Source organism: Mus pahari, chromosome 15 (assembly GCF_900095145.1).
Source record: "Mus pahari chromosome 15, PAHARI_EIJ_v1.1, whole genome shotgun sequence".
Lineage (NCBI taxonomy): Eukaryota > Metazoa > Chordata > Mammalia > Rodentia > Muridae > Mus > Mus pahari.
The window spans coordinates 70,192,606-70,208,398 of NC_034604.1; the positions used below are offsets into that span (position 1 = coordinate 70,192,606).

Below are 15,793 nucleotides of genomic sequence, written 5' to 3' on the forward strand. Positions count from 1 at the left end.
TGCACCTTTGGAAGAGCAGTTGGGTGCTCTTACCCGCTGAGCCATTTCACCAGCCCGCCATTTAAGTTTTAAGAGGTGTATTTTAGTTTTAGTAAAAATTATAAGTTTTTTTTTTTTCAGAGAACCAAGAAGCAAGTGAAGCACGTAGAATTCACGTACAGAGAATTACCGTCATTATCTTGATAGTAATCTGAAGCACAGCCCTTGTAATGCAGCTTTGTAACTCTATCTGGAATATAAGCATGCAGAGAACTTTAAACGAACTTTATCTTATGCTCTTTCCAAGCTCTTAAAGCCTACATGGCTGGCTGCTTTGTTGTAGTTGATGATGTTCCAGAAGTAGGGAGCAAACAGTAAAAGGATTCAGTATTCAGTGTGTTTGTCTCTTAGTTGGCATAGGTAAGAGTTGCTGAATCCCATCTCTTTCTGCTCGTGTGATCAGAGTGGGAACACAGTGAACTTCCAAGTATGTGAATGATAGTTGTTAACTAATTTTCATACAAATAGATCTGAACCACATATGATTTCTGTATTATTTCTGGTATAAAACATGATCTAAAGTACTGATGCTTACTATATAACAGCATTCTGGCAATTTACTTTTATATTATAAACGCATGAAAATTTAGAACTGGTACATTTGCTTAATATGTGCATATACATGTATGTATATTTGAATCCTATGAGGAATTGAGTAGTACATTTTAAAAGTTAAATAGTTTTATTAAATTTTGGTGTCAGAATTGGACACCATTACTTGAAGGTGACATACTCTATTTCATTTCTCTGTGGAATTTCTAATTTATGTCTATAAATACATACCTCTCCTGGGTTTTTTGTTTGTTTTGTTTTATACAGGGTCTCATATAGTACACAGTTTTGTTTCAAACTTGATATATTGCTAGCCAAGGATGACTTTATACTCTTAGGACTGCAGGCCTGTACAAGCCTCCCTAGCTAGCAAGTTGGGTTTATAATGATAGTTGCAAAGGTCAAGCATCAGGAATTAATCAGCACTGAATTCTTTAACATCATACGTCTTTAATGAGCTTTTAATGATTTGCTAATAGGGGTGCCTATTAGGTTTTCATATTTTTGTACATTTAACTCAATCTTTTTGGCATGGGAGAAATGGAATAGGTATACATTAATAAGGTGTTACTGTAGGGATGTACAATAGGGAATAACTAGGGCATAGTTCATTCAAATTAAAATAAAACCATTTTCAGTGTCGGACATCTGAGATTCATGATTTAGCTCCAAAGGCCTTTACTTCTTCAGCTCTGTCCTCTACAGCACACACAGCTTGTTTCATACCTCAGACCTCTCCACTGCACACCGACTGCTGTTCTTGACAGTTGTTGGATGGTACTAGCATCTGCAAAATGCTGAACTTTTCCATTGTAATTGGGCTGTGCCATCAACAGCCTGGCTCCCTTTCAGTAACTCCAACCATGTCACATGGTGCCCAACCTCAGCTGCTCTCTGTGGCACCTTCTTGCCTGCAGTACTACCTGGTTAGACTATGAAGTTCAATTGCAAGCATGAGATATGGTCTCAACCCTCCTGGACAAAAAGCTGATCCTGAGAAAATATTGTCAGATTTATTATCCTCAGGGATGCTGGTATCTTCTTAATCACTGTTAATTTCTCAGCTTTAGCTAACCAGCATCTATTGTTCTAGGAAAGCAAAGGTTTCATTTCCTGGGTGCAGAACTCTTGCCAATCACCACTGATTTTTCAGTCCCAGCTGAAGTAGGATTTTTAATTCCCTAAATTGAATGGCCCTGATTGAGTCTTTTAGGTACTTTAAGACTTCTCCCTGAAACTTCACAAACCAGGCCTGCATCATCTATATTGTAAACGTTCCTATCTTCTGAGCTTCTATACGGCAGCAGCCACTGAAACTCTGAGTAGGCAATGGCTTTTCCAGCCCAGAGATCAGATGTCTCTATAATTCTTCCAGTGACACACGGCCTGGTCTGCTTTGTCACAGCAATAACACAGTATGTGGTAAGAAAGCACCATGACTAAAAAGTAGCTCGGAAAGATAGGGTTTGTTTCAGCTTGCAGTTCTCTAATACAGTCCATTGTAGAAAATCACAGCAGAAAACTCAAGGTAGGAACTGAAGCGGAATCCACAGAGGAGCACTGCTTACTGACTTATGACTTATGAGTAACATCTTGCTTTCTTATTATAAAACCCAGGATCACTTGCCCAGGGATGGTGTTACCCACAGTGGACTTGTCCATCCCCTATCAATTGTTAGTGAAGAAAATGGCCCACTGGACAGTGTGATGGATGCTTGGGTGAGGTTCTCTCCTCCCAGATCACCCTAGTTTGTGTGAAGTGGACCAAAGCTAACCAGCACACTAGGCTTATGTATTTTCATAAGTATATTGTATTCCCTAGACGTCCTACTGTGGTCAGTTTTTATCCAAGACGTCTGAATCCTGACCTCATTACTTACTTTTTTGGCATTGTCTTAAGTGGCAGTACAGTCAAGCATATATACTAAAGACAAGTTTGTTTTCTACATTTCCAGTATCTCTTGTTTTTATAAATCATGCGGAGTAGCAGCTAGGCATTTTTAGTGTCTTCATTTATCAGCACAAACTAGTTTTATAAGGATCCTTGAGCCTAACTGGATTCTGATTATTTAAGACTTTGACATTAAGTCAAGATTATAGAAATGTCCATTTGTTAAATTGAGACTGAAGAACTCCAAGCAGGTATGATAGCGCGTGTTTCAGCGGTGGAGATGCTGTCTAGATGCCCTCATTGCTGTGCAGGTTCTGCCTTGGCACAGTGGTTCTTGGAGTTTCCAAGGAAGTTGTCCTTTCCTTCTCTCTTTTTCTCTTCTCCAAGATCCTCTCTTTTGTCCCTTCCTCCTTACCCACCCCTCAGCCCCCCTTGGTTCTTTTGTTTGGTGAAGAATTGGCCTTGAATCTTTCTGATGTCTCTCTGCCTCTCAGATGCTGCTAGTCCTAGACTTTTTCACCAAGTCTAGTTTTATGTGGTGTTGGGGTTTGAAGCCAAGGCCTCATCCATGCCAGGCAGGCTCTCTCCCTGCAGTGGTACATCCCAGGCCCAGAGAATGGTGCAGTCTTCATCCTCATACTCGTTTTCTTCAGTGTTGGTCTCACTCACAGTGTTGAGTTGGGTGTTGATTGGCAGGTCTGGGATTCCAACTCGAATATTTTGCTCTCTTTCTGTATCTCATTACTTGTTACTAAGATATTCATTCCCAATATAAACAGCCCATAATGTTGCTTAGTTCCTTAAATATGTGAAATTATTATCTTACAAAGTACTAGTTTTCCTAAGCTAAGGAAAAGTCTGCTAAATATGAGTCCTGCTAAATGTGAAATCTCTCTTTAAACCCAGCCTTTCAAGCATATGCTCAATTTTTAGGTATGTTGTTTCTTGGGATTACAGTCTTAATTATATAGTATTCATATGTTTTTTTTTATATAAAATAAACTGTAAGATATTTGCTGTGTCCTTGATTTGTAATTGTAGTAGCCTGAATGGCTCATTTCGGAGGTCTAAGCCCTCTTAGAAGAGTAAGTAGTATGTCGAGGCAGCGAGCATTTTTATTTCTGAGTACCATAAAGATTTTAAATCCGGTGGATTGGTTATCTTGTCCTAGTTTCTGATTGTATTGTTGAATCACCAGGCTGATGAGCTTTAGGATTGATTAATTTTGTTCAGATCATTCTGATATTTCAAATTGGATTTGTAATTGAAGAGACTTATTGGGCTGGTGTTAGTAGCTTCATATAAGTGTTCTTATTTAAAAACCTTGTGGGTTTTTTTCTTTTTCTTTTTTATTTATTTATTTATTTTTTGAGACAGGATCTCACTATGTGGTCCTGGCTGCTGTGGAACTCACTATGTAAATCATACTGTTAGGAAATGCTGGGATTAAAAGCATGTACCCCTGCCCCTAGCAGTTAAACCTTAACAGCTCTCCAGTTTAGTCTCAGATTTCTTTATATATAAATTATCATCCATATATGTATGTGTACATTAGCATAAAATATAAATAATCTATATTTCTATTTGTGAATTAAAGTATTCCTTCACAGCAGTGGTTCCCACTAGCTAATGCTGTGACCCTTTAATACAATTCCTTACATTGTGGTGTCCCCCACCTAAAAAATTATTTTTATTGCTACTTTGTAACTGTACTTTTACTACTGTTATGAATTATAATGTAAGTATCTGATATACAGTTTATCTGGATATGTGACCCTTGTGAAAGTGTCACGACCCAGAGGTTGAGAATTGCTGCTTTCCTGTATATTTTAACTCCATCTTGCTCCTGTGCCAATAGCTAGTATTGAGAAGCCAGATGTGTTCATGCTAGATTGAAGGCTGTTAGAATAAATTAGAGTAGATATTGAGGTGGTGTAGTGAATGGTTGCCATATACTTGCAATGAGACTTAGTGAACACATGCCTGAGAATACCCAGTGGTTCAGCTCTTCTCTCATGTGAACTAACAGCCAGATCATTTCCCGTACTATTTAAAACAGGGTTCTCATGTATCAGCCATCTTCTGTAAGGGTGCCCAGTGTGACTTCAGTTGATCCTGCTGCTATTCCACCTTCATTAACAGACTACTCAGTACCATTCCACCACACGCCAGTGTCAAGCATGTCATCAGATTTGCCAGGTATGTGAGCACTTTGTGTGTTTTAGTTGCAGTCTTTTTAATCTTAATCAGTAGAACAAGTATATTTAATTTTGAATGCAAGTGCTAAAAGAATTTTCAAAGCTTCGTGTAGAAGTATTACTGTCTTAGCATTTCATATTCTGCTATTTTAATTTTAATTAATGAGATGCTACAGATTTCTGATAATAGGAGATACAAGAGTATGGTGGGGAATTTTTATAGAATTGTAGAAAATTTGCACTTAGGCTTTTTTTTTTTTTTTTTTTTAAGCTTCATTGCTATGGGACAATTTCCTCAGAAGTCTTTTCTTTTCCTATTTCTCTTCAATCTGAGCCTGAGAGAAGTGGGAACCAGTACATCATATATTCCTGACTTCTACCTACAAATCATTTTAATTTAATACATTTCCCTTCTGTTTTCTGGAAGTTGATTTTGAGCTGCAGTTTATTTCTATTCTTGCCCTTATTAAGATTGTAAGCACAGTGCTTATGCTTTGAATAAAATATATGCTTTTAAAAGTAATTGGTAGTTATATTACCTATCCCTATGTAGTCGTGCCTCTTGAATTTAGTTTTATGTGAATAAAAAAATATAATGGAAAAGAGTGGACTAAAAATAATACCCACTGAAAATAACACACACACACACACACACACACACACACACACACACGGACATTGAAGACTAGCATATGTTTGTTTTATGTCTAATTTGTGATTTTTGTATTTTCACCATCTTTGTGAAACTAGCTAACACCAGTCAGAACACATTGGTCACATTCATTGTATGCAAGGACTCTACTAAGGATAGAAGTGAGGGCTCATTTTCTCAGGACAAACTTCTCAGCAGTCATATGTTGTTGTAAGCTTTGCTAAGTTGTTGAGTAAATGACCATCATCTTCATGTGTGTTAGAAACAGATAGTTCTAAAGGATTTACTTAAGACTCAATTGAAAGTCTTGGAAAAAAAGATAGTGAACATTTCTTTTTACTAAAGTAACTATTTAGCAGTAATTCAGAAAAAATATGAATCACTAGTCCTACTAAGTTTTCAAAGTATGAGAATTTGAATGCTTGTTTAATGTGGGAGAATGTATATTCTGATTTTGAGTATAAATGAAAGATTCTTTTGCTTTGTATTGTTTCATTTTTTGTGTGTGTTCTGTGTCTTAAATGTGCCTGGACTTTATATTTTATAAAATTAACTTAAGCTTATAGAAATCATACTTATATTTAAGGATCATAAATGGCCAATATAAACAAACCAATATTCTGGTTTTTAAATACTGAAAAACTTTTAGCAATTGATAAATAGAGCAGAGACAGTTACTCAGAAAAAATTACTAGATATTAAGAGTTATGTAGCAATTAGATACCTAAGCAGTTTAGATTTTACTTCTGTTTTACTGTAATGCACTTTTTTGGTAATTAGTGATTGAATATATAGTTTTTATGTAAGTAGTCATAATGTGCTGTTTTGGTATTGATGATTTAATAGTTTTATAGTAAAACTAAAGTAGAACACCAAGAATGGAGAGAAGACAGTTTTCATAGATTCTAACATTCCTTTTAAACATCATAAATCTGAATCTTCTGAATCTGCAGGAGAACAAAGAAGAAATGATATTAATAACGAAGTACAGCTTGGAACATCTTCTGATACTGTGCAACAGTGAATACAAAATAAAACATAATTTGTATTTATGGATTGGAAAAGAGCTTGATTCTTTCAAGAAAAAAAATATGTCTGCCATATTACTGCTAGTGCCATATTGTCAGGTGTGAATGGTGCTTAAAAGTTGTATGATTAAAATTTCAAAGTGCTAAACCCTTTACAAACTTAACTATGTAGCATTTATGCTTTGTGAAGCTTATGGCTCAAGTAAGGAAAATTGTGTGGTTGCCAGTGAGGGGATGAAATGCAAATAATCAGTCCAGTTTATTAACAAAGCATCAAAATTTAAAAATTACAACTTCATTAATGTTAATTAAAACACCTGATTCTATTAGATTTCTTTTTTTTTTTTAAAGATTTATTTATTTATTATATGTAAGTACACTGTAGCTATCTTCAGACACTCCAGAAGAGGGTATCAGATCTTGTTAAGGATGGTTGTGAGCCACCATGTGGTTGCTGGGATTTGAACTCCGAACCTTCGGAAGAACAGTCGCGTGCTCTTACCCACTGAGCCATCTCACCAGCCCCTCTATTAGATTTGTAACAGCACTTTTTAGTGGAAAAAAAGTCAGAATATTTTTAATTGAAATACTTGAGGGCAAAATATAACCCCCACCAATACACTGTTACAGTTGAAACATGATAAAATAATATTGCTAACAAGGGAGTAAAGTATTACTATTGATGAAACTATTTCATATGTAAAATAGTGTACTTAAATGACAAATGTTGATGGTAGTCTACTCTTTTATTAGTAGGAATAACTTTGAAATACATGGAAATGTTTTCACTGAGGAATAGTCACATTTAAATTGTCTGGATTTTGTGAGATGCTGGAAAGACAATCTAAAATTTCAACCAATCTTTAGAAAAATGTTTATACATCATATTAGGGCATTGTGTAATTAGTAGTGTATGTAGTTATCTGTGGGTGAGATAGCAAAACAAAAAACAATTAAAAGCTTTTCTAAATAGATTTTACTTTTGTTGGTACACATGACATCAGCAAAGAGAATCACAGTACATCTGTAAAACTGGGTTGGAATAAGTAATATTGGAAGACCTTAGCCCTCAGTGTACATTCTGAAATAATAGAGTATAGAAACAGTTGGAATATTTTATCAAATTTATATGTTTACTTAGAGTCATGATGTGGCAGCAATTGAACATTGGGATGAATGAGCATTCTCAAATGAGTTGTTTGAAATTGTGGTACATCTTCTGAAATGGTAATGCTTCCTTTAGCTTTTATTTAGCTTATTATTAAAATAGAATGAGAAACCAACACTACATGTGGCGAGCCAGACATAGTGACTTCTGCATATGAGCCCTGCACTAAGGAGGTCTGTGAGTTCAGTGTGTCAGCCTGTGCTCTGGAGTAAAACCCTGCCTGACAAATGAAACCAAATCAACAACAAAAACGATTAAAAAGCAGGAACTGAATCTACGAGATAACTCACAAGTTAAGAGCATTTATGGTTCCTGCAAAGGACCCGAGTTTATTTTATAGAACCCTACCCACTTGACAGCTCACCAGCACCTTTAACTGCAACTCTATGGTATCCAGTGCCCCCTCTTCTGACCACTGTGGGCACCTGTACACATATGCATTGAGTGGACATGCACATGCATGCATACTAAAAATGTCTTTAAAAAGTAGAAGCTCTTTGTAAAAATGAACAGAAAATGTTACACCACTTAGGGTGAAACAACAATGAATAAAATCAACCCAGTATATTAAATGATATTCCAATAAATCTTGATGTCTTGATCAGTGGTGGAACCATTGACTCTAAAACTCTCAAAAGGTATATAAAGGCTAGACAGGCTTGAATTGGTATTTAAAAGCAGACAGATTGATTGAATAATTTAAAGTGTTATCCTTATATATTACTTTCTGGTTATCGTTTTAATGGGTAAATCATTGCAATAGTGTATTATGATTTACTTAGTTCATCAGACTAAACTGTTATATCATGTAGCTAGTAACAGATTATGCCAACAAGTTTTTTAAAATGCTTTAGAAATTGAGCAATTCCTTTCAAATTTCAGGGCTTATAGCTTGCGTGATAAGTGTTTAAAATTCATTTGTAAATAAGGAAACAGTGATACTTTAAATTTTTTAGTTAAATTATTTATAGTTTTTATTGAATGTGTCCATTATCTTTCTTACTAATCTCTATTTTCATAGTGATAAAGTATTAGACTCACTCCACGTGGTTGGTATGTTAAATGCCAGCATATAAAAGTTAATGGGAACAGGGCAGTGATGATGCACATCTTTAATCCCAGCGCTCAGGAGGCAGAGGTATGTGGATCTCTGGTTGAGGCCAGCTTGGTCTAGAGTAAGTTCCAGTACACTCAGGCCAGGGCTACACAGAATAACCAAAAACCAACCAGCCAACCAAAGCACTGGAAAGAGAGCGAAAGCATACATGCATGTTAGGTATAAGGTTGTTCCAGGCTGAAAACATAAACATTTATGGGGTCAAATAGACATTGACCTTTGGATGGTCGGTTGGTTGAATGGTTCTTTTTTTTTTTTAAACAGGATCTCACTGTGTGGTCCTGGCTGGCTTGGAACTCATACAGATCTGCCTGTCTCTGCATCCCACATACTGGGCAACATTGCCCTAATTTAATGGCCTATACTCCAGTGTTTAGGTCCTTTTTTTAATGTCTAAGTAATTTAAAAGCTTTCGATGACTAGGGACGGCTTCAGAAGGTGCCTTTGAAGACTTGTGAGACTGTTCAGAGATGAGGGTTTTCATACACTTACTTTATTGTTGCTTGTACTTACAAAGAAAATCGTTTTCACATACCTATTTTCAAAATGTAGTTGTAGAATTTGAGTATCTTTGTTTAGGGCATTTTATTAGTTGAGGACCTATTAACTATTAAAGTAACTTGTTGGTGAATAGCAGTTCCCAAGTGCTTGCTTGGTGCAGAGCTCTGTAGAACTCTTGACATGGGAATGCACAGTCAACTAGCTCCCGAGGAAGTAAATAACTGTTAAAGAATTGGTATTTTTAGATTAATGTGTATTTCTTTAAAATAAATATAAAGTGTCTTAAGAACCTAAGTATGTTGTTTTCTTAAAGGTCTAAAGATTATTATGATTTTTACTGGTTTTTACTCTAAGTGACAAAAGAGAAAGGGTTGGTTTAAGTAGTCTGACACTGAAAGTATTTGGACTGCTGCTTTGAGTTGTTGGGAAGCATTTTTTTCCAGTTGTTTTGGTCAAAAAAATGTATTTGTATTTGGGTTTTAGATGCATTCAATATAATCAGCTGTGATCATAGAACTTTACTGTGGCAGTGAAATGAACATTACCACAGATGTCTCTTGGCTTATAAATGCAGAATGATCTTGGGAAATAATTTCTTGTCTCCAAAATATGAGACAACTATTAACAAAGCATTTTTGTTTTAGGTTTGGATTTTCTTTCCCTTATTCCAGTTGATCCCCAGGTATGTATCCTGAATTTAAGCAACTAATTTGTATTTGGTTGTTGATTATGTCATACTAACTAAAAATGACCAGTTGCATAAAATCAGGACAGTAAATTCTCATGTGGCTAGAAAGGAAGTACAATATAAATACCACAATTTTATTTGAAGGAATAAAGTTACTGTTGTTCAATTTATTATTTATTGCTCTTATTAAACTTTCTATTTTTATGAAACATAATCAGTTGGTATTTTTTACAAATATTTGAGTGGTTAGAAGGAGTGCAAGCAGTACTAAGTGCATAGAACTTAGATCTTACACACTCAAACACTTACATAAAACCATCAGTTAAAGCTCATCCAGTTTGGATTACTGACTGAGACTGGACGTTGTTTGAAAGACAGACAGAGTCAGACTTTGAAAAGCCTTCAATTGAAAGTTGCAGTATTGCTGTTTTCAATCGTTTTCAATCAAAGAAAAGAAATTCTAAGATTATCCCAAAGTTCCAACCTTAAAGCCTGCGTGGTGAGCATGGATTTCGTGACAGTCTTTAACAGCAGAGGCCAAACACAGAAAGCCACAGGGGCAAGGCGGAGCAGCAAAAGTACTTGAGGCACAGATGTGGCCCCTAGGGAGAGGGGGAAGAACTGACCTGTCGCATCAGCGTCACAACTGACTGGCCACAGGGTCAGTGTGAGCCTCCTATTTCAGTATCGGCATCTGATTGCACAAACAGCACAGGAAATTTGAGCCCAAGATCTGTGCGGACTAAGCGTTTTCTTCTCACCCTTACTTGACTTTGTTATATAAGTGAGTCCTTATAGGGGAGTTACATATTTTTCTAGAATGTAAGTTGTTCAAGCTTAAGAAAACTATATTCTTTCATGTGAACAATGCTTTGAAAGAAAAGAAATCTTGGGACCCATGGTTTTTATTTCAGAGTTTTATTTAACGTGCTTAGAGGGATGCTGATTTTTATTTGGTAACTTGGTAGGAGGGTAAGAATGGTGCCTCCTTCTGTTGACTATAGAATCCATAGGTTTCAAACTCTTCTGCATCTTCATAGCGGCCCATAATCCCTACTAGCCTTGTGCAGATGTGTACCCAAGGGATCTAGAGTAAAAGTTAAATGGCGGCAACCCAAGTCTAAGTCTAAGGGTCCATTAGGAGCACTTAGCATTTTTAAAGTTCAGCATTCTTTTACAGGCAAAGCCAAGCATGGATGGTAGCAGATTACAATGGAATTATCTAGGCCTTCCTCAGTTTTGCTATTGTTGATATGATTTTAGAGAAAAAAAACTAACACTTGACAATTACACTGTCAGAGCTTCTTATGAATGTCTGTTGAATTTCTTCATGTGTGGCATTCTGTTCCAAAATCCCAGTAACTTTCTTTGTTGAAAGTTAACCTCATTCGGACATAGTAGATCACACATTTAATCCCAGCACTTGGGAGGCAGAGGCTGGCAGATTGCTGAGTTCAAGGTCAGCCTGGTCTACAGAGTGACTTCAAGGACAGCCAGGGCTACACAGTGAGACCCTTTCTTTTTTAAAAACAAAAACAAAAAACAAAAGTCAATCAACCAACCAATCAATAAAAAGGCAGCTCAATCTTCTAGCTGTTTTCTTTCTTCTTTTAATGCACCCCGAAAGTCATGTAATGTGAATAGCTCAGGTTTGATTTACTGTTCATAATTCATTGTCTCTAAGAAGTATTTAAATGAGATATAGATAACATTAGGTGTCCTTACTGATTTTTTTCTGTTGTCTAACTGAATATATTTAGTAGCACTAGATATTACATGTGCTAAAGTCAATGCAGTTGTGTCTCATGTAAAACATCTAAAGTGAAATATAAAATTCTGTTTAGCTCTTATATTAATGCCTCATCATTTTTAGATTACTACACTCAGGTTTTTATTTGTATGTGAATCACCCAGATGGAAGAAAATTCGAAATACGAGAGAGGGATGTTAAGAAACATTACAAAAATTAAAATTGTGTTTATGATATTCTCTGAAAATCCCATGGTAATTTGCTGCCTTACACCCTCTAATTCAGAATGAATGTTGACATTATTATAAGTATTGCTATATTTGTTTACAGAGGAATCTAATGCCATCTTTCAGCTTGTTACTCTTAATATTACTCACAAAGGGTCTGTTTGAGTCTAGATTTTGAAAAAATCACTCAATTTTATTTCAATTAAGTAGTTTTGAGTTTAATTTGAGTCATAATTTATGGGTGGGATCTGACTTGTTATTTTTGACATTTTCCCTATGTAAATGGTCAATAAACAAGTTCTGCACATTCAAGACAATTAAGAATGTGGCATTCAGTAAAGAATTAAAATACCTAGTTCATTCTGTTTTCCACTTAAATAGAAAATTTGCTATTTTTGAATCCCACCAGGATTTGACCTTTTGGCTGTCAGTTGTACATATCTAACAATTTCTAGTCTCTTTATTATTGAAGACCAATGTAGCCTCTTCCTCATCAGCATCATTGTTTGTTTCAAGCAGTACTGTCCTCCTATGTTTTTGGATAGTCTCACCTCACCCTTAACAGCAAGCAGTACGTCTGTCACCACCACCAGCCCCCATGAAAGCAGTACTCACGTTAGTTCATCCAGCAGCAGGAGTGACACAGGGGTTATAACCAGCAGTGGGAGTCACATTCCTGACGTCATCTCTTTGGACTAAAGGCGGACATACTTGATTCTGGGAATCAGTCATCAAAACTCTTTCTTGGATGTCTTGTCCATGGAAGCTAATTTTTGCAACTTAATATTTATTGAAATGTCAAATGGATTCTTTGCTCTCCAAGAGATGAACATCGAGGACTTCAGCAAGAACCAGATGACATACAAGGACTTTTCTTATGCTGTACACTGATCTATCTCATCCACAACGGTGTCTTGTGGGACAGTTGATTTCAGTTTCTATGTTACTGGATGGATTCTATACACCAGTTAATCTTTTGTTACAATAAACAGCAATAAAGTTATGTAAATAGTTAACTTTTCTAATTAAAGATGTAATCACTGATATAGAGTAACAGCAACTTCTGTTTAATCCAGTATGAAGGAAAAATAGAAGTAGTCATGTTTCCTGAATGAGTACTTTCTGTGGAGATTTGTTCTATTTTGTTGAAGTAATGAAGTGTCAATAACTGGCCAGAATTTGGGTTCTACTTTTCTTCTTTAGGTTTTCTGTTCTTCATGATCCCATCAAAGCAAATGATCTTTGTACTGTGCATTTTTCTCTTCTCATTTATGCTTTGATGTTGTTTGCTGGGACTTGGCTGCTCTTTATAATGATTATGTTTAAGAATACTACACAGATGTTCTGATATAAAATGTTATTTTATTTTGGGTTACTATACATTCTTGTAGAATTTTCTGCAGATTTGAGACTTCTTTTGTTTTAACCAGAAAGTCACAGCCTTTGAGTGAAATATGCTTGAGTTAAGTTGTGGCTAGAATGCTGGTAGGATTGTCTTCACAGTGTTCAAAAATATTTAACGTTGGGAAACATCAGAGCATACTTAATACTTCCTAAGAATTTAATTCATTTCGTATATTTTACGATAATATGGTATACTGTCTTGGTTGGAATTTTTCCCATTTTTAATGGCACTAATACATAAATTATATTTAAGATCTCTGATCATAATTCTTACCAATATAATTTCAGCAGTGACTTTCAAGTTTAAAGAAAAGTCAGTGGTAAATGATAGAGGGTGGTACTAGATCTCATTTTCCTAATTTTTTTTTTTAAAAAGAAGTCTTTTGTGGACACACACACACACCAGATATTTGAAGTGAAGTGAGGAAACGTGCCCACAGTCCCGCTGTAAACCCACCTCTGTGTGGCCATGCTCCGTGTGCTTACCACTTGCTTTATTTAGGTTCCTTCGTTTTTAGTTTTCTAGAATTTATTATTTTCCTGATGCCTAGTGATCTCTACCTTTGCTATGTTGACTTACAGCCTTTTTGAAAAGTGGCTACTCTTAATTTCTCAAATACTAACATAATGACTCCACTTGCACCCAAACAGGGACATGTTCCCCACTGCAGCATTGGTGGAGCTCTGGTGAGCTGGCTTTTCTCTGGCTGGTGTTTTATTTTCTCAAGCTTTGATGGCCTTTGTGCACCTTTTGTATAAATGTCTATGTGGTTGTTCACATTGTTCCTACTTTCCCTGCAGTTCCTCATGTCTGATGATTTCCTTTTGATAGGGCTTTCGAGCCATCAAGATATGGAAAGCAAAGCAAGCCCCTGTGATCATAGTGGTTCCTGCATCGTGGCCCCTAGCTTGCTTGACCTTAGCCAGCCCAGAGAAAGTTCTTCCTCTAGGATGTTATGTTATTGCTGCTTTACATACAGATCCAGTTTCTGTTACCTATGTAACCAGAAGAAAATAGCCTGGCTTATGTAGTGTGGTGTATTAATAAAGAAGTGATGCAGTTGCCATCATTCTGTTTACCCAGTAGAGTCTCAAGGACTCCTCGCTAGGGACCACTGAGGTCCTGGGAGTAGACATTACTTCCTTAACTCTCATAACATGCCTCTGCTTTTGTAGTTGTACTACATTTGTCACTTTGCATGTCAACAGTTCATGAAATTACAAAAGAAGTCACTTTAGTTGACTAGCATATTAAAATTGGGGTTGCTTTGCAGCTATCTTTGAAGGTCTGTACTTTTCTTTCTGCACTTGGCTCTGTATTTACATGTTGTTGCAAAGCTATTCTTTCCTTAATGTCACATTTTATGAAGATCCTGATAAGCAGAGTCTTTGCAATGCTGATTTCTGTTTAACTAGATAGACTAGAATGAAGAGGTCTTCTTGGTGTTATTTAAATGGCAGCCACCTTTGCTGCTGTTATCTGAGATATCTACACCCAAGGAGTGGTGGCTAATGTTTGTAGTCACTTGGCCAACCTGCATTTCCATCCCCCCCCCTTTAAAAAAACAAAACAAAACACATAGACCTATGGAAGGGCTTTCTTGCTTTACTAATTCCAGGCAGTATAGCTGCTGCACAGCTCTCACTGGCTAGCTTCCTGAGCCCCTGCTGAGTCAATTTCAGATTCTATTTTCTACCCCCAAAGTATAAATACTTGCTATCTGTTCTAGGACAATTGTAAAGGCAAATGAAATAGGTCAGATAAGTTTAGTTTGTTCTAGAACACTAATGAAAACATGATGCATAGGTAAGGGATAGTGATTGCAATCCAGTTGGTCATAACCTTTTATATCATACAAGCTTCCATTAGAGTATAGTATTAATGAATTTGAAAGGAAGGTGTTAAATTTAAAGTCATGTTGAATGAAATTAGTCTATTTTGACTTAATATGTCTTCAATCAGTCCTGGACAACCTTTGACTTTTGCAAATAAAGATATTCATTAGTTGCATTTGTGTTTTAAGTAAGGTTGGTTTTCATAAAGTATTTTTGTTGTTTTCAGTTAACTTTGCTTGATTATTTAAAAGAAAAAAGTTCTTTTTTTAGAAATTTTTTTTCTTGGAAGTTTATCTCCAGTTCTATGGAAAATCATAATTTATTTTCCACATTTTTTTCGTCGTAAAAATAAAAATCAGTGCCCATTTAATTTGAGTCTGACATTGATTTTAGTAGCTCTGGGTCCAGGTAGTGTGGGAGTTGGAGTTGCCATCTGGAGGGCTGTTGACTGTTGGGCCTGACTCAGTATCTTTCTTCGTATACTTCATATATTATGATGAAACTTGTAGAAAAGATTTGAAGAATTTCTTTGCTGTTTCAGAGATTAATGCTCTTGGTAAGTGACTGTTTTGTATCTTCCTGTTGTTAGCAGCTATATCATAATTTACAAAAGCAGCAGATACAGGTAGATCAGAATTTTTGCCCATTCGTCCTTGCCTGCCTTCAGTAATGTTTTTGTTGTTTGTTTTTTGTTTGTAATGTATGTTTATTGCTGAGAATTGAGACAAAGGAGAAAATCAAA

General features: G+C 36.0%; 1 protein-coding gene across 10 annotated transcripts in view; it reads left to right on the top strand.

Annotated features, from left to right (window-relative positions):
* Pias2 (protein inhibitor of activated STAT 2) overlaps window positions 1-12,836 on the top strand; it is a 70,322-nt gene extending 57,486 nt beyond the window's left edge. For 4 of the 10 annotated variants that reach the window (XM_021214240.2, XM_029546742.1, XM_029546740.1 and 1 more), the window contains 3 exons: window positions 4,542-4,681; window positions 9,791-9,828; window positions 12,328-12,827. In XM_021214240.2, the coding sequence (XP_021069899.1) occupies window positions 4,542-4,681; window positions 9,791-9,828; window positions 12,328-12,510 (361 nt within the window). In that variant the 3' untranslated portion in view covers window positions 12,511-12,827. Of the gene's footprint in view, window positions 1-4,541; window positions 4,682-4,951; window positions 5,610-6,285; window positions 6,681-9,790; window positions 9,829-12,327 lie in introns of those variants that run through there. The other 6 variants (XM_021214241.1, XM_021214242.2, XM_021214243.1 and 3 more) reach the window with 5 other exon arrangements.
* Window positions 12,837-15,793: the final 2,957 nt, after the last annotated feature.